At 40.7% G+C, this 19,724-nt stretch overlaps 1 protein-coding gene across 2 annotated transcripts; it reads right to left on the bottom strand.

Moving 5' to 3' along the window:
• Window positions 1-4,513: 4,513 nt before the first annotated feature.
• On the bottom strand, window positions 4,514-19,693 carry LOC109486112 (protein zyg-11 homolog). 2 transcript variants are annotated; one of them, XM_019789803.1, is made up of 14 exons: window positions 19,560-19,693; window positions 14,506-15,347; window positions 13,663-13,872; window positions 12,474-12,614; window positions 11,733-11,797; window positions 11,176-11,347; window positions 10,083-10,193; window positions 9,340-9,390; window positions 8,434-8,524; window positions 7,357-7,475; window positions 7,036-7,103; window positions 6,366-6,495; window positions 5,671-5,821; window positions 4,514-4,863 (listed from the first exon to the last, which is right to left on the bottom strand). In XM_019789803.1, exons 1-14 carry the CDS (start codon window positions 19,561-19,563, stop codon window positions 4,661-4,663), a joined length of 2,358 nt encoding a protein of 785 aa, XP_019645362.1. In that variant the 5' UTR covers window positions 19,564-19,693; the 3' UTR covers window positions 4,514-4,660. The 2 variants fall into 2 exon arrangements, with proteins under 2 accessions (XP_019645362.1, XP_019645363.1); XM_019789804.1 differs by having other exon boundaries at window positions 9,343-9,390.
• Between the last annotated feature and the right edge of the window lie 31 nt (window positions 19,694-19,724).

The raw sequence follows: 19,724 nt of genomic DNA, 5'->3' as shown, positions 1-19,724 counted from the left end.
TCAACCCTTCCTCTCTTTCAACGTTTTCAAAAACTTGCCTGAACATTAGATGAATGTTCCTTTAGACATCTTACTTATCATTGCACATTGCTTAAACCATTCACTGTAAACAGTTTCAGTCACAAACCAAATCCAACAACTCAATCTAAAACAGATCCAGAACACCAACTGATTGCAGGCAGAAACATTATGATCAGAAGAAGACAGGGCAAATGGTTTCCATGAACATGTTTTCTCAGACAGGCCATTCACCAATTTCACACTTCCCATAATGCCTAGTAACAGTCACGGATATGACCTATGACCACCCCCCTCCCCCTTCCTCGATGTAATATTTCCAACAAGTTCTATCGACAAACTGGTCAACTATTGTTTTGAATTATTTCTCTATTAGAGAAAATGACGTACCTTCTATCGTTCTAATATACGCATGGAGGTCCTCCATAATATACGTAATGCAACCGTGCGAGTAGAAGGTAGAACGATAGAAGGTACGTCATTTTCTCTAATTCCAACAAGAATGAAATTATGGCATGCGCTTTATACCAGTTTGTCGATAGAACTTGTTGGAAATATTACATCGAGGAAGGGGGAGGGGGTGGTCTTACGTCATATCCGTGACCGTTACTAGGCATTATGGGAAGTTTGAAATTGGTGAATAGTAGCATTTGCATGATCGGTGATCAAAAAGTCATCAATCTCACCCTAGTTGTCACCCTCCTTCCTAGGTGTGTATGATAACATTTCGAACATAACGTAACGGCCAAACTAATCTTACTACTTACTACTCAGGCCACACCAATTTAATTTCTTGGTTAACGGATTTTGCTTGAACAATAATGGAGCGGGCGGGCGAGAAAAAATAAAACTAAAAACAGGCCTACAGGGTAGGCATCCTATTACGGCCCAAAATGGTACGATAGGAGCCATGAAGTCAACACACCAGGCTGGTTCAAAATTTAAACAATGAATTTTGAACTTTTAATGATACCATTGGATTGAAAGATGGAATAACTGTAACAACTAGGATGAAAAGGACTGTTTTCAACTGTTCAGGGCAAAATATGAGCATTTTACAGTTGATTCTGAATTTTTATTTTTATTTGCAAATCGGAAAAAAATGAAGCAGTCAAATCCGTTAACCAAGAAATTAAATTGGTGTGGCCTAAGTATTCATAATGCAGAAACCCTTTTGGTACCACACTGTCACAGTATAACAGATCTATGGCAATTATTCTATTAATTAGAAGCTAATCAAAGTTACCCGTTAGAAAAGGTTAATGCACCTGACATATGTCCATTGGAAACTAATCCACTGAATTCTTCGTTCTTCACAGTTGGGACTCCTTTAACAAGTCTAAACGCCCTGTAGCGTGCGCAGTCTAGTGGTTAGCGATCCTGCCTCTGGACTAAGAGGTTGGGAGTTCAAATCCTGGCTGATGTCGCTCACCCGACATGCACGCTACTGTTTAGGGTTGCAGTCCTTCGAATGGGATGTTAACCGTGGTCCACTGTTCATTGTGCTTGTCAAAAAGAGCTAGGGGAATTTCCCCGGTACAATGAACCTGTAAATACTGTACATACTTAGCGTCTGTCTTCTCTGTCACAACCAGTGGAAGATTAGCTCTTCAATGAGGAAAACTGGATCGAGGTCACTTTCTTTTCTTTTCCTGTCAAAGCTGTAACAGTAGTTGATTGCCGTAGAACCTTTATTTGTGTACAATAATTTTTTGCCTCCAGCTTTGATAGACTGTCACAAAACAAACTCGCTGCCATCTGCTCTTGTTAAGTCTCATCTCCGTTCTTAGAGATATTTTAAAATTAAAAGAAACAGAAGACGAACAGAATTTAAGACGTTTAGTTTCATCTGTGTTTAACTGGCCTAATCGTATGGCTTTGTAATTACGTACACCGTTTTCACCTCTCGTAAGGAATTTTTTTTAGGTTTGGAGAAATTTTCTTTTTCTAAATTGTTTGAAACATACAGTCAAACACTTGAGTGACCTTTTGATCATGATATTCACTGGTCAGCATTTCCACTATCAGTCCCTGAAGGCTTATTTAGTGCAGCCAACTTAAAAATTGAACAATCCTTGAATTCAAAGTAACTTCCAATAATGTTTACACCAAATGTACATTTAGATTTTACACGTAGAAACCATATATTACACGCATGCACGCGTATCTCAATGATTATATTTAGCAAGGTTGTAATAAATGTGCCTTCATCCAACTCAGCAACAGTTGATACTACATGTAAGTGATCAGTACTAATAAAAGAGCCCTGATACGTGTGACAATTCACTAGCCTGGTATCCCACATTATTCTAGCTCTAGTTGCACCTCCGAATACTTCTATATGCAGACTAGTCTGGCATCCATCCATGAATGGATGATTAAATGGCAAATTTTGAATATTCCCTGATAATACGGGTGAGAAGTCACAATCAAGGTCCTTATAATGGGATTCAAACACTCGCCTGACATAAAGTTTGAGCTTCTGAGAAGTTTTATTCCCAGAATTATAAGAAAAGGAGGAGAAAGTTAGCCTGGGTGCCATCCGCCGTAGTTTTCGCCCGCTCCCTAATGTCGCTGGCTACCACGGAGTCTGGACTTGCTGACATATGTAACGTCTGGTGATGGCGTCACGTAATGAGCTAGCTTTTGCCGGCCGCCCAACACCCAGCTGGGTGGCGGACTATGTAGGGAGCCCCCCGGAGCTTGGGTTACATAGGCTACGTGGTAGCCAGCAACATTAGGGAGCTATGGAGGATGGCACCCAGGCTAGAAGGAAGTACGGACCAAAATTTAATGTTTAATATGGGGATGGGGTTAGACTATTTTCCATAGAAGGGATTTGATTGTTGAAGCAAACTGCACCCTGGCTAACATTTTGCAACTATAATGGATAAGTCAATCTACTGTATACAACAAGAGCAATCATCCCAATGTACAAAAGGACCTGTACATCATGAGTCTGCAACAATTTACATAAAGGACAGAGCTGGGAGTGAGTCTGCACTCTGGAACAGCCTGGAATTTCCCATAATGCACACTTCCATATTATGCTAGATGCACAATGCTAACTCAGACTCCATTTTTCTACTGCATGATTGGTAACAATTTTGAAGAGATGCAAGGATGGGAACTAGATACATCGAACAAAAGAAATTTTTCAGCCAAAAATACAATCTGGGTGAAGTGTAACTTAGGTAAATTTTCTTACAGTACTATCTTTTCTATGAAATAAAAACTGATTTGACACTTTTATCCCATTAAGACTTTGAACAATTTCAAACAAGCAACCTGTACAATTTCACAGTTTATCTTTCCAAACAAATAAACATTCTCCATTCAGAAAGTTTTGCAGCATTCTTGATACAAATCTTATTCACACAAATTGCACAAAAAATATGTATAATTTGTCAACACAAGCCAGCAATTATGGGAAATTCTAAGCTGTGAAAAAGGAGACGAAATTTTCAGCTTAGTTACATAATTATTGACAAACACCTCTGTTACAGAGGAATTACAACAAAGGAGAATCTACACTATTAGAATTGAAGTTTCCCGCCTGTACTTACATTGTATGATATTTGGTTTAATTCCCTTGGTGAAAAGTACTAGTCTGCAACAAATTTGATGGAGCACATCTTCTGTCACTACCTGTATTGCAGCTTTATCTATTGTTCTATCATAAAACATCTCCCCACATGCACAACCACTGAATTTTACAAGTTAAAGCTCTGGGTCGATTACAAACCCTTAAGTCTTGTACCATGTTGTGCAGGTTACTCTCTACTTTTTTTTCCGGAGAACACTCAACAAATCCTGTTGCTGGAGATAACATTTAATTACTCATAGGCCTCCAACTTGTATGAAAAAGAGAGAACATTTTACGCTTACTATGGAGAAAACTCTACCCCTCTTACTCCGGAGAACACTCTACCCCTCTTACTCTGGAGAAGAACCTACACCTCTTACTCCGGACAACACTTTATGCTTCGGTCCCAATTGAGAAAAGGGGTCCTGCCAGGTAGTTCCCGGGCTGTTTTATGGTAATTTCGGGCGTGACCCCTACGTGGCCCCGCGGGACACCCTGCGGCTACCAGGCTATGTTTGGGCCCGGCGGGAACCCGAGAAGAATTTAATTCTGACTTAAATTCTAACCGGATCCCGCTGACAAAAAGACGCCGTGACCGAGCCGTGAGAACACCGAGAGGTACCCCTCCAGTTGCCGGGAGTCCAGCGGGACACATTTGTTACGTCACAGACCAGATGAACAGAATAAAGGTGTATACTTCGTAAACCCGGGTAAAAAGTGTGACGTCATAGATCAAATGATCACAACAAAAGCGTGAATTCTGCATTACGTATAGGTCAGTACAAGACATCGTCAGAGAATCTGCCGGGTACCTGCCGGGTGCCTGCCGGAGACCGACCAAAGAGGGTGACAAATTTTTTAACAAAATGCTACTGAAGGAAACTTTTAATTGTGACCATGACAGCCGATGCTCACCCGACTCCTGAGCCCGACCGGGGCCGGCCGGGGCTACATCCCCGACGGACACCGGCGCAATTGGGACCGAAGCTTTACTCCTCTTACTCCGGAGAACAGTCTCCACTTCACTCCTCCTGCTGTAAGAAAAGAGAGATGACTCTATTCCTCCTGCTCTGGAGACCCCGGAGTGTCAGCAGGTTTTAGCAGCTTGCGTTGTCGTGGCGGCAGCTTGCTGTCCTGAAGAAGCTCGATGACGAGCTCGGCTAGCGTCCGCACTTCCTCCGCGGTGGCAGGGTTGGTGGCCAGGTGCTTGACCCTATCTTCTCCTCCCTCCTCTATCAGCATCGGGCAGTAGCGGTCAGCTGAAAAAGGGATGGGGGGGGAGTGTTAGTGTAATAATTCTTGACAAGGTCTAGGGAAAAAATGTTGTGTTTCCTGTTTTAGTCCTGACAAAATTAGGGTCGGTATGTATCTTGATCAGCTCGAAAAATGTCCCTTGCAGGGGTCCATCCAAAAAAATGTCTGGGGTCAGCAGGTTTTTCTAAGGTCGGCCAGGAAACACAACATCTTTTTTTCCTAGGCCTAACAGTGCACTGCAATGTGTATATATGTGTATGCATACAAACCAGTTGTATATCTGAAATAATGAATTGTCTTTCCCTTTGCGACAAACCAAACCTGATCATATCCATGACATACTTTTGACGAATGTTATTAACGATACACATAAAAAGTTAGATACTCCAAGGAGCTTTCAAGACACACTCTTCATGTGTCTCTTCATCAACCCACTAAAGATTTCATTTTGGAGTTCTTGTCACGTGACTTGATGATGATTGTCATGTGAAAACAAACAGTTTTATACTGGCTAAAGGTAGTGACGCCCCCTGTCCCTGTTTAAGGTACTGTGGTTGTCTGCAGATCTGGATTGCCTCCCGAACACCCATTGGAATATCTATAACAACCTGCAGAAACACAGACACACACACAGACACAAACACACAAAAAACAATACCTCCATTTTTTACGGAGGTAATGACTTCCACTTACGGTTCTTGGTACAGACGTGTTGCATGGCCCACACCGACCACAGCTGTACACACACACACACACACACACACACACACAGACCAAAAACAATATTCTCCATTTTAATGACTTCCACTTACGGTTCTTGGTACAGACATGTTGCATGGCCCACACAGACCACAGCTGTACGGCAGGCGTCGTGTAACACTCCAGCAGTGGGAAGAACGGGTGGAAGGACCGGTACGCAACCATCTCTCCTGTGGGGTTGTCCCAACTTCTTACAGCACTCAACTGTTACAAACAAGCAGGAAACAGTGGTGAAAAGTTTAAACTTAAGTCATAATAAACTAGAGTTCGTGGAACACATACTTTTGTCAGGTGTAGATATTTTGTCTTAGATTAATGTGGGAAGAATATGAATATGCAAAAGCTTGTATATGAATGTGCAATTTTCTTTGTTTTGATTCTGTATAATTGCAACCAAAAGAAACCAGCTTTTGTTTTCAAGGCACCAGATCATGTTGACCTATATCATACATTCCAGTGCCAGATGTGATGTGACATGACATGACATAAATTTGTCAGTCTTTGTCAAATGAATGAGTAGGAATTCAGGCTGACTTTGTGTAATAACATTAGATAGTTTTAAATTCAGCAATTTGCAAAAGCCTAGTCCTAAGAATTTTCATTACTTTATAACCAAATATCTGACAGCCATTTTACAACTCTTTTCCTGTGTACAAGGAAAATGACATTGTCTGCAGCCATATTGTTACTGCACTCGCATGGTGGTATCCGACCAGTGTTTTGTGGAAGAAACAAGATGGTCTCCTACCAGTGTATTTAACATCTGGTCCCAGGAGTGTTCCCTGAGGTTCCAGTGTTCTCTGCCCTCGCTGGCCAGGTGCGCCACGATCCCAGCTGCGAAGTAGCTCACCTCGATATGGTCACACACAAGCAGCTTCCTGATGGACAAAAAATATCAGCCAATTAGGCCACACCAACTTAATTTTATGGATGACATCTGCATGCGCATTGATTTCTGCCTGTTTGCGCATTGATTCACAATAGCAGCTTTGTATTTCTATCAATGGTTAAGTAGCATTTTTATTTTTGGCCGGAAGTTTTTGTTTATTCGCCCTCGTGCACTAGTCTGGGGGTCTTCAGAGGATGTGATCCATAGAATTAAGTCAGTGTGGCCTTATAGGGACCTTAACACATCTATGGACCATATAAAATCTTACAACATGGTGGTATATCATAGCCTGGGTGTGGAAACAGCGGAGGATGGCACCCAGGCTAGGTATATCAGTGTAGGTATATGGAAGTTGTAGGGGCAGTCTGTCTGTCAACAAAAGTTCTCCACCTCTGGTGGTATATACTACACAATTAATACAAGAGATTGCCATGGCGTCTCAGCCAGTGAGTGGTAGGCAAAAAGGAGGTGACAGTTGTGTGAGTTGATGACTTGATATTAGACATGTAAGAAACAGCATTATACTCACTTGACATAGTCCATGAAGTCCTCTCTCAACAGAACCTTCCTCAGCCCTCGAACTTCTGCAATGTTGTTCTGTAAGAAAAAAAATGGGCAAAAACTGTTGTCATAAAATGGTCTTATGATTAGGGGCACTTGCCACTGAATCTTAAGGTTCTGGCTTCAAGTCCCTAGTTCTAGGCCCCTACTACTAGCTATAGTAGTCCTCAATGTTGTACCCTTGGGAAAGCCATTTACACTGATTTCCTCACATGACTTAGACCAAGAAAAAAATGTTTGGCCCCCTTACAGATTTTGTGGGAACTGCAGCTGTTTGTTCATTACTCACAATCAAGCCCAGGACTTTGGTGTGGAGGTTGGACTCGTTGGGGAAGACCTCCAGGATCTGCATGAAGAGTTCCAGTCCACCGTTCTCTACAAACGTCGTACAGGTACTCGGAGACTCATCTGGTGAGACATACAATTTGGCTTGTCAGTCTTACTGATAGATTGACTTCATATTCTCCTCATGCTGTTTATTCATGCATCCATCTATCATCCATCCATCATCCATCCATCCATCCATCCATCCATCCATCCATCCATCCATCCATCCATCCATCCATCCTTCCATATTTCTGTTGAAACTATCGCAGAGTGGAACTCACTGTCACCAAGTACAGTAGGGGCATTGTCAATAAATAGCTTTAAACAATGTCTAGAGCTAGAAGTTCAAGGGTTAGGTGTAACAAGTCGATCGGTGTAATATAGCCAGCTGCCGCCGCGCCGCGTGCCTGCAAAGCTGGTGTGTTACGCCGAAAGGCGGTTATACCGGCTATACAGATACAGATCCATCCTTCTATCCATCCATCTATCCATCCATCCAGCCAGCCAGCCAGACTACCATCCATTCATCCATCCATTCATCCATCCATCCATCCATCCATCCATCCATCCATCCTTCCGTCCACCCATCCATCCATCCATCCATCCATCCATCCATCCTTCCATCCATCCATCCATCCATCCATCCATCCATCCACCCATCCATCCATCTACCCATCCATCCATCCATCCACCCATCCATCCATCCATCCATCCACCCATCCATCCATCCATCTACCTATCCTTCCGTCCGTCCATCCATCCTTTCATCCATCCTTCCAACTTTCCATCCATCCTTTCATCCATTCACCCATCTATCCATCCATCCATCCTTCCGTCCGTCCATCCTTCCATCATCCTTCCACCCATCCATCCATCCATCCATCCTTCCATCCTTCCACCCGTCCATCCTTCCATCCATCACCCATCCATCCATCCATCCATCCATCCATCCTTCCATCCTTCCACCCGTCCATCCTTCCATCCATCACCCATCCATCCATCCATCCAGTGCATGTAGTATACAGTCCACTGAACTGACCTGTTAGGTTCCATAGTGCACTGAGTGTAAACTTGAGAGTAATATCCACTTCTTGTCCCTCTGTCTTCTCTTTCACTATCCTCAGCAGCTTCTATACATGGAGATATGGTATGACTATTAATGTCAATGACACTGAGGAGAGGAGGGCAAGCAGGTTAAACTTTTCTTCATACTTTTAACCAACCTACAGAATTGTAATAATTGTTTGTTGTTATAATACACATGACCACAAAAAATACTAAAGTTTACTGTAACGTAACTGAATCAGTGCCACACATTCAATCATTTATATTATGATTAATGCACAACCAAAAAAGTTTCAAGAAGTCTTTTGGCAGCAATAATTATTCCCTTTAAACAAAGTTGCACAGACAAATGTTGGGACTTCAAGGCAATGTGCTACAGCCGGTAAGTCATTAGTGATTATGCAAGTTACAATGTATACTGTTACAAGTTGCAATTTACTGTTTTAGTGCAATCCTGGTTCAAGAATTTGTATGCACTACAGGCTTGTTGTAGCAAAAACATCTGCATTAGACCTGATGCTTCTGAAACAGGCCCCATGAGTATTATCAGAGCATGATAAAAGATTTTTCCCATCTAGTAGGATGTGCTGACCTATCCTTAAGCCATGTGCAGTCAAATTTATGGTAAAACCCAAATTCACTTTATAAATAGTGCAAAGATTTCAAACATTAGACCACTATCACACAGGCATCAAATGCCTTGTTATTCAAGGTTACCATAAATAATCAAAACTCTTTAAAGGGTACTCAAAAAAGATCACACTGCCAGTCCTAGAAAGAGGCACAACCATGCCGCCCTGTTCGCAGGCTGGGTTTGGTTAGGCACTTGTCGGTGAGTCGGGTTAGACGTGAAACTGAGCAAGCAGGGAATGTGTCTTACAACCTGCAGGTAGTTCTGTGTCCCCAGCAGGGCAGTTTGTTCTGTAGAGATCTGGACAAAAAATACAAGAAGACAGAAACATCAGACAGGATTTCTACCAAATCTATCCACAAATTGAGTACCACATAACATTAACTTTCACCATGCGTACACAGAACCCACTATACATGATAAAGCCTTCCCATCACTTTTTCTTCAATTAGAAAAAAATAAACATTTTAACCATAATGTTTTTTCCTAGTACTTGACAGATGAGGAAGAAAGGAAAAGAAGAGGATGTCAGAGGAAGGTATACCATCATGTTAGGTGTGTTCAGTCATTTGTTCAACCTTCCTAACCGAGGAGATTTTATACTGAGGGCAACTTATTGACATGTATCAGTTTTGGGTTGCCCTGAGAATGTAATCCACATTAATGAAATCAGTATGGCTTAAACTACAACTAGAGAAGTAACATTTGCAAAGTAAATGTGTAATGTTTACCTTCGGACATGGTCTGCCCTGTTAATTTTTACTCAAACACATTCAGATACATATGGTAACAGGAGTAGAGCAGACCATGAAATTGCAACATTATGTTTCTAACCCAACACCAATTACCATGGTGACAGATGTCAACAAATCATGTCATTGGCCAGGTCAGAGGTTAGTGTTTGGAAAAGAAGAGGAGGAAGAAACTGAGTAAAAACAATATGTTTTCCTTCGGTAAACATAATAATTATCATAATCATAAATGCTACTGACCTTAGCAGCAAGTATAGATATGATGGCTACAGCCATGCGGTGCATGGTGGCGTCCTCATGTGTGCACAGACAGTGCATCACAAGCCTCGCCGCGCGGTAACGGTCAAACTTCTGTACGGGGAGGAAAAAATAGTCACACGCAGGAAAAATACTTGGAAGTATGTAGGTTAACTTTGTTTTTTATTTTGTAACAACTGATTTATTGAAATTGCAACTGTACAGTGCAATACACGCGGAACAGAGGCAGCTGTTGCTGGTGTTGTGTCCCGCACATAGCAACAAATACAGGACAGACAATGCTCATTTTCACTTGACTCTAGTGGGGAAAGTCGTGTAAAGTGCCTTTCCCAAGGGCACAAGATCAGTGGCATGTCTGGACTCAAACCCAGGACCTCTTGGTATTCCGAGTCGAGCACGCTGCTGTTGCGCCACAATTTTGTAACATTTGCCATAATAAATTATTACAGTTTCATTTTCATATCAGCTAAATGTCACTTTTTCATTTAATTCTTCACAACATTTCTTTTCCATACCATTTTAATGTCAGTTGGATTCATTATGTTAATCATGGCAATTTCTTATTTAATTTTCTTGACTTTTCCATGTCATTTTAACGTTATTGCTAAGTGCGAAGCCAATTGACCATTTTAGGCAATGAGCTAGGTAGGTGCAACAGATATGTAACGGGGCTCAAAATACTGGGTGCAAGTGCACCTTAGTGCATCCAAATTTGGAGCTGTGCACCCAATTTTTTTCTGTGGGTGCACCAGTGCACCCAAATATTTTTGTAGGTTTACATTTTAGATGTTAAGAGTACTGTAGTACACAACATATTCTTAACATCCAAGTGTCAGAAAAATAAAAAAATCATTGTTATTATATATAATAGTACTTTAAAATTTCTTTCGACATGTAACTAGCTTTTGCTGACATTCTACTTAATTTATTTTAGATGGAGCACCCCCAAAGATTTTTGTGCACCCAATGTTTTAGGTTGGGTGCACCAGTGCACCTATTTCCAAAAATGAATTTCGAGCCCTGTATAACTAAGCCAGAAGTTAGTGGTGAATGTTTATTTCCACCCATAACCCACCACTTCCTGCAGGATCCTGTCACTACAGAGTGTGAGCAGGGCGTTCTTCTGCAGCTGCTGGTGGTTGGGGAACACCTCCATGGCCTTCAGGGTCATGTTCACCACGTCAGACAGGTCACGCGACGGAACTCGCTTACTGATGTCATGCCGGGTCAGGTTGTACAGGCAGGCACTGCAAGGTCAAAGGTTACACCACACAAACATGGTGTCAGGTGGTGGGATCACGCTACATGATAATTAGTCCCAATGGTCAGAACATTGACTCAGAAGAGGATTATGAATGATATTTGAGTAAAAGTTTAAACATACTATAATTATCAAAGGTAAACATATGTAAACCTAATGCTAATATGATACATATATAATAAATATATCTAATAAACTTATAAAGACAGAAAAGAACAACTCCCCAAAAGATACTATCTAACTTATGACTAGCTATTGAACCTTATTCTGGTCACTTCAGTCTCCCCACCCAATGTTAACTTTGAACATCAAATTTAACTTTAAGTAGTAAACAATGAGCATGTCAATCCATATTCAAGAGGTGTCCTGACCTAGCTGCCATCTGCACACCAAGGCTCTTGGCATCACAGTGGTTCATCATCCCCTGAAGCACCAACTGTGAAGAAAATTTAAATAGAAATCATCAGCCTGATAAAACTAGCTTTATTTATTCTACTATGTAGCAAAACATTATTCAAATAAGTCTACCAGGTAACACTATAGATCGCCGCATTGAAAACTGTGTTATTTGAAGTCTTCTTAAGAATGATTTGAACACAGGTGTTTAACATGTCAGTACTTGCGGGAATGCTGATAACTTCATGTAAATTTAACATTTTGTTTTCAATGTGATGGTTTTAAGGTACTCCGTGGAATTGTGAGAGATGGTCTTAGACATATTTATTCATCTAGTATTCAACTCTACAGAATTAACATTCTGAGGGGAGCCGGTAACAGGAACATTAAGTTCCTTTTCCAGGTACACTCCCCTAGAAACACATCAACAGATACTAAATTGTTTCTACACTGTAAAGCTTAATTAAATTAAGCTTAATTAAATTAAGCTTTACAGTGTAGAAACAATTGTGAATGAAACAAAGTGTAACTGTAGTAACTGTTAGTAATAGTACAAAGTATAAAGTAAAAACTATTGCATACATCCGTTAGTAAGTATGTAGTCTGACAACACGGGTATGTAAAATAAATAATGTAGTATGCCTTCACATACATGAAGACAACTATTTAAATTTGGTTAACAATTCTTATGACAATTTTAACAAACCCTCCTTTACCTTGATGACATCCACCCTGGGATGTTCCATCCCTGAGGTGCGACCAAACAGCTTGTACAGAGCCTTCTGTACGTACACGGCTCTCTCACTGTACTGTCGCAGGGCCTCCAGGATCTGTGCCTCATTACCTTCTCCTGTCACCTACACAACATGGGGGAGAAATGAGAAAATTCATGATATAAAACTCTGTTTAAGCTAGTCTATGATAGATGTATTGTAAGTAATTTGCAATTGCTGGGGGGCTTTAATATTTATAAATTCTGCATATTCTATAAAGAGTTACTAGTAATTACACTATTTAAAACAATCCACTTACTAATAGACAAACTGTATTTAATTATATATAATAAGGTAGAACAAAGGTATTCAGTCATCTCATGTCCACCAGTAATGACCATACAATAGAAAAACCATGTGAATTTATCTCGATTGCTTTAAAAAGAGAGAACAAATCCTTAAGGCCTACATTAGTTTATTCTCTTAGTTGTTAAGACTTTTACGTTATACTGTTAACCCTACATCCTATGTATCATGTTACTCAGAATGATGTACAAGGTACATGTAACATCACATGTATGCATTTAGCCCCATGGGCATGAACATGCAATTAAAGATTCATCAAGTATCATTATATTGTAAACAAGACAGTAAGAAATTGAATATCTATTACACCATATTTAGAGCTCGCGTGAATTTATCTTTCATGCTATAGATAAATTCAATTTCATTCTAGAGGGCAATATTCCTTATTGGGAACAAATACGAGGTAAATACATGTATATCAAAGAATGTTCAGACCTTAATTTAATGGCTTTAAGAAAGTAGTATACAGTTATTACTTATGGATTCATCTTGTCACTCACTCACTCACATTCACTCACTATCCAGTCTTGTACATACATGTAGTAGGTCAATTCTGTTGTACCCACGTGTCTGTCTGTATGTTTATATAGTTAAAGTCACTGTACTTTCATTGTGTCACTAAACTTCTCTGTTACGATGTAAAAGGTTATCTGCACTTCTACAATACAGTTTCTCACCATAGTATTTTCTGAATGGCATTTGAATACAGGAGATTTTTATGCCCTTTCCAGCTGGATTTTACCTTGTGGAAATAACGGAAAGTTAACACAATCAAACACACAACGAAAACAAAACCTCCGCACCAGGAGGTAACATAAACACCCACCCTGAGGTCCTTGCGGAATCCCTCGTACTCCTCGTCCCAGATGAAGTCCCAGAAGCAGGCTGGGCCCATCATGACTCCCAGGAAGGACAGCTGTGGATGACTCTCCAGGAACGACAGCAGGGTGCTCTCCGACAGGTCCCGCCCAGAGATGTCCAGCGACGTGAGGTTGGGCAGCACCCCCGGGATACACAGTAGGTAGTCCACGTTCACCTGTTGATTTGATTTGATTTACTGAAATTGCAACAGTGCAATACACGCGGAGCAGAGGCAGCTGTTGCTGGTGTTGTGTTGGATATTGACACATACTGCTTCACATTAGCACATTTAAATCAGCATTTTATACATTGAGCATTTAAAACTGCAGAAACAAGCCCCAAGGTTAGTCCTTTATTTTCTGGGTGGTAACCTAAAAATCCGCCCAGGGCCCTTCTAGTAACCATTTTCCGTCAGGATTTTGGGGGATTTATGCTCCACAAGGGTCAATATATATTGGGATAGTGACTGGTTTCAACTCAGTATTAAGATAAATGTCATTGACTAGAATATTGGCTAAATGGAAAATTGGCCTAAAAACTGCACTGGATGCCTTTAACTGTTATTCCAAATGTATCATACTTTTCTCATCTTGACACATGGATTCATCTATTGTATGATATAACTCAGTAATATGTGGAGATCTGTATTTACGTAGTTTTATCGTATTTACCTAATTAATGTATCCCTATAATTCTTTTTAGATATCTGTAACCAGTGTATATGTATTTCCAGTGCAATTCAGTGTGTGGGTCCATCCTCATAGCGCGCACTGCGAGACTGATGTTTTTAATGAAATAAACCGTTCACCTTTAGCTGGTTCTGACTGGCGAAGAACGTCCCTGATACGCTGAACGTCTCCTCGGTGGAGATGTCTAAGTGGCGCAGGGCCGACAGCTCCGAGATGACTCTTTCCGCCGAGTGTCTCTCGTCTTCTTCCCAGTTGTCCCTCCCCTGTCCCGTATTCACCCCGTACGTCGAAAGCGACTTTAACTGGTGCTTGCACTGGAGCAAAGGGGTCAGGCTCGACACGAATGTCTTGGAAATGTCCAGGCTTTCCAAGTGAGGCAGTTCTGCTGCGACCATTTCCAGGTCCTGCGTGTCAAAGTTTGTATGGCTAACATTCAGGCACCTGATATTTCTTAACCTGGACACCAGTGTTCTGTTGATGGTTGCGAAGGCCCCCAGGCCCTCGAAGTTTCCGAACGGTTGTTCCTCGCTGTAGTCCTGCTTGTGAGGTTGAAGCCCGCTGACGTTCAGCGACTGTAGCGCATCCTGTCCTGACTCGTACAGCAGCTGTAGAACCGAGGCCGCTCTCTTTATGTTGGTATTAGAAACATCTAACTCCACCAGTTTATGATTGTACAAAATGGCTCGGAGCCCTTCGAGTCCAACCGGAGTATTCCGTACCCGAACTCTTCGTAATCTGAACGTATCAGAACAGGAAAGCAGCGACAAGACTTGATCGTTCACCTTGTCCTTTTTCAAGAGGCTGCTCAAGAACAGCTGGGACAGCTCGTTGTGGAAGAAGACGTCTTGCTGTTTGAAGGTCAAGTGAACGCTGCCCACGTCCTTGGCCAGGTTATCACAGATGTAGTCCATGCAGCACTGCAGTAAGGTGGGGGGGTCTTCCAAGTCTGCCATGGCTAGCCCTGGGGTGACAAAAGTGAAAAGTGGAAGTGATCTCAAACCAGTTTAGCTCATTGAAGAGCTAATCTTCCACTGGTCGTGACAGAGAAGACAGACACTATGTGCAGTATTTACAGGTTTATTGTACCGGGGAAATTCCCCTAGCTCTTTTTGACAAGCACAATGAACAGTGGACCATGACTTAATGTCCCGTCCAAAGGACTGCGACCCTAATATAAACAGTAGCGTGCATGTCGGTTGAGCGACAACAGCCGGGATTCGAACTCCCAACCTCTTACACAAGTCTTAGTCCAGAGGAAGGATCGCTAACCACTGGACTACGCACTGACTACTAGTATACTACATGCAACTTATTACAAGCTTAAGTACAAGACTGTAGAAATTCAGTTTACTACTAACAGCAATACATGTACTAGTACATAGTACTAGTATATGACGTCTCAAAATAAGCCCGTGCAGTTAAAGAAAAGCTGCTAGGGGGCACACCTATACCACGTCTTCCAGAGATCCAGAGATCAAATTATCGGCTACCCAAAACTCTTGACCACTCAACAAAATATACAATTTAATGCGAGATACAAACTTGTACTAGTTGTAGACTGGCAGAATTTTTACAACCACCTAACTGATATATATAATATAGTAAAATACTATCCGACTTATCAATTTTTGCAGGGTCTCATGAATTTTTGAGTAACAGGGGATTCAAGGATTTCTACTTGGTGTTTTCAGTATAAGGTTGAAATGATAGGAATGAGGCATATTTGTGGTGTCATGAATTTGCAAAGGAGACCTGGTCACTGCATTAGCCTTGTGTTACAAACTTAAGCTGTGAACGGAAGAGAAAAATAAATAGCCATATTTTCAAGTACCAACGGATATACGATTGATGTGTTCAAAAAGTCATTCTTGCCTAGATCTATCACAGAGTGGAACTCGCTGTCAGCCAGTACAGTAGGAGCATTGTCAATAGAAAGCTTTAAACAATGTTTAGAGTTAGATGTTCAAGGGTTAGGTGTAACAAGTTGTGTGCCTGTCTAGCTGGTGTGTTACGCCGAGGGGCGGTTATACCGGCTATACTGATACAGATACAGTACCTAATATTAATAAGCCGTGAAAATAAATGCAATCTACATTAACATTTGGAGATATATTAATTGCAGTATATAGTAGATTCATTAGTATTCAGCCCCAGACCCAAATGCATGGATGACTAACCTGTAAGTAAGACTGATATTTAACATTGCTGTGCAATGACCTAGAAGATTTAACTGAAGGTCACAACTTGAAAAGGAGGTCAACTTGTGGTATGGCCACTTTAGAAAGGGATTTAGCACAATTTTAGTAATGCTTGAGAATAAACAAACAATTTTCCATGTTCTCATTGATTTATCTAGAAATATTTATAGAGGTTTTATTTTAGTGTTGACCTCCTATATAACAAAATCATAACACCATAAATATGTCTTTTTGTTACCTGTACAAAAGAATTGTTTAACAGCAAACTTAAAACATAATCTCCTTTCCATGCCTACTGTGAAATTTAAAGTGATATTTTGTAAGATTTTCACTTTTTTAAACATTATGTTTTACACATTTTCTTGCTCTGTAACTTAGTATAACTTATAAGCCTACCTGGGTTCATAATGACATTTGGGGAATAAAAGATGATCAGCATTGTTGCGCCACAAAAACGTGTTAGAAAACTGCCAACTCCTCTGCGCTAGCGTGGATTTCGGCCATCTTTGTTGTTTACATTCTTTTTAGGAGCCTCCTAAAAATACAGTGGCCTGCTGGTGCAACTTATTCTCGTGTTGTATTGAGTTGCCGGAAATGCAAAATAGCAATGCTAATAAATTAGTAATATGTTGAAAGTCATTGAATTAATGATAATCTACAATTTAGTAGAAAAGAAAATTTTAATTATTTTGTTTACAATTTCAGTGCAAAAATTGCTTTGAATCCAGTATTCTTGCAAAAAGGAACATATTTAAAGTACACTTAAGTGCTGGTACATGTATAAGAGTCTGAATACCCAGGGGAGTGTCTCATAATTACAAAATCAACTTCCCATGAAATCTCTCCCATCAAACACAGCTTAAAGTAATCATCAATTTCACAGTACAACACATACATTTGTACAACAGCTTTTCTCACTCACTGATTAAAAAGTCTTCTTAATTTTTCTTCAAAAATGTACACAAAATTTACAGTACAACTTGCAATTGAGTATATAGTCAATTATTTAAAAAATTCAATCAATAACATCCACTGAATACTAGTAGTTGAAGCATGTACATGTACATTATAAATAATATTAAAACACCTAACTACACTATATTATGGGCTGAGAATATAATTTTTCTGAGCCATTCCATGAAAAAACTCAGAAAGGAAGCCTGCGATAAGAAAAATATTGATTTTGTAGTCACCTGAATTACAAACACATAATAAATTAATATGCTTTTAAAAACATATTTACCATGTATCCGTAGATAATTTCATCAGGTTGGTGAATGACTGAATAGCAAAGTTCTTTCTATCACAACCATTTATTTTTCAAGCCAACGTTTCGATGACCTTCTGTCATCTTCATCAGGGCAATACTGACTGGTTTACTGTGCACTGACACTAGATGTTGCTTGGTGCATAGTGCACTAGAGGTGTTACATAGAAAGCCTAACAGACAAAACTAGCTTAAGTGCACTATGAACTATGTAACACCTCTAGTGCACTATGCACCAAGCAACATCTAGCGTCAGTGCACAGTAAACCAGTCAGAATTGCCCTGATGAAGATGACAGAAGGTCATCGAAACGTCGGCTTGAAAAATAAATGGTTGTAATAGAAAGAACTTTGCTATTTATGTTACCATGTAGTTACAGAGGACCCTGCAACTTTGAGCCATTGAAATTTACACAAGTATATATTTCTGGTGACTATTCAAATGCCCTACTAAATATATTGTCTATCACAGTCTCAGTGAATGACTATAAGTTGTGTTAAAGTGAGCAGACCAGAGCTAGAAAGCAAAGCCCTCCCCATCTCTGTCAAATTCGCAAATATTCAACAGGGATGCATTCACCCTCTAATTGGTTGACCTGCTAATTGCCATCCTCTCATTGGTTAAAACTGCTACCAGTAATTGTGACGGACAGCCAGGATCAGTCTATTAGTATTGCTATACACATGTATGGGTTATTAGATTCCTGGCTACAAATGTGTCCCATCAAACAAAATTTACGTATCTCATCATCTTAAACATTACAACAGGGAATTGTAAAATCTTCAGACGATATTTTATCATCACCAAGCCTTTACATTGGCTACTAATTATTGGCTACCCTATGATTAATTATATATGATATGCCAGAACAAGCTGCTAGGGGGCCCAAACTCATGTCACTTCTTCACTAGCCCAAGAGCTACCTACCAACCAAAATTCATGACCCTAGCATGTCCAGTTCGCGACATATCAAAACCAGAAGTTCTGCTGCAGTACCAACAAAAGCCGCCAGGGGGCCCAAAATCTAATCATTTCTAGGTCTCATCAAGACCTTAACCCACCTACCAAGTTTCATGACAATACATATTAAGCTTCTTGAGTTATGCTGTTCACAGACAGACAGACAAACAAATGGACAAACGCTACTGAAAACATTACCTTCTTGGCGAAGGTAATAATAATAACACAGACACTGATTTTTTTCTCCACTTGCAGAATGATTAAGCAGGTTGCTGTAGGGCCTATCATTAAAGCCCTGAGGGTTATTTACATGTTACATGGTGCACCAAAACACTCAAACTCAGCCTGTTGTGAAGTGAAGTAAGGAAAAGGAGTAGCTTAGAATGTGACCTGTACGTCAAGTAATGGGTGGGGTCATCGGTCAACATCACTGAGTGCTGACACATATAAGGCTTGGCGAACCCTGTGGTATGGATTATCTGTAAAAGCACCACTTTTTTTCTGTCAAATCTACACGAGACCGTCTCAGCTGCCCGGCGGTGGAAATTGTCGTGGGATCAGCTGAGGCGTTGCTATGGGGAAAATCGTACGATATACAACATCCTATGTCATACTAGGAGTGGTGGGGGTGGGGGGTAGGTGTGACGTACCAACATACAAGAACGGGCAACAACACACCCGAAATTCCATCACAAACACACGCAAAACTGTGCGGGGAAATAGATAATGTACGCAGAGAGAAGCTTACCCATTCAATCTCCTCCCGTTTTCCGAGCGATCTGGAAGGAATGGCGGGTTATCCGCGCGAATCTAACTTGAACTTCGCTTCGTCACTTTCTCGAGCCACCTTTTTCGTCCCAACTTCTTTCAACAGCGGAAGTGCCTTGGGCTACAGCACTTCCGCATTCAAGAA

The sequence above is a fragment of the Branchiostoma belcheri genome, unplaced genomic scaffold (assembly GCF_001625305.1).
Source record: "Branchiostoma belcheri isolate BF01 breed outbred unplaced genomic scaffold, Haploidv18h27 scaffold8, whole genome shotgun sequence".
NCBI lineage: Eukaryota > Metazoa > Chordata > Leptocardii > Amphioxiformes > Branchiostomatidae > Branchiostoma > Branchiostoma belcheri.
The sequence above is the reverse complement of the archived record's forward strand: the minus strand, read 5'-3'. Positions and strand labels throughout refer to the sequence as shown.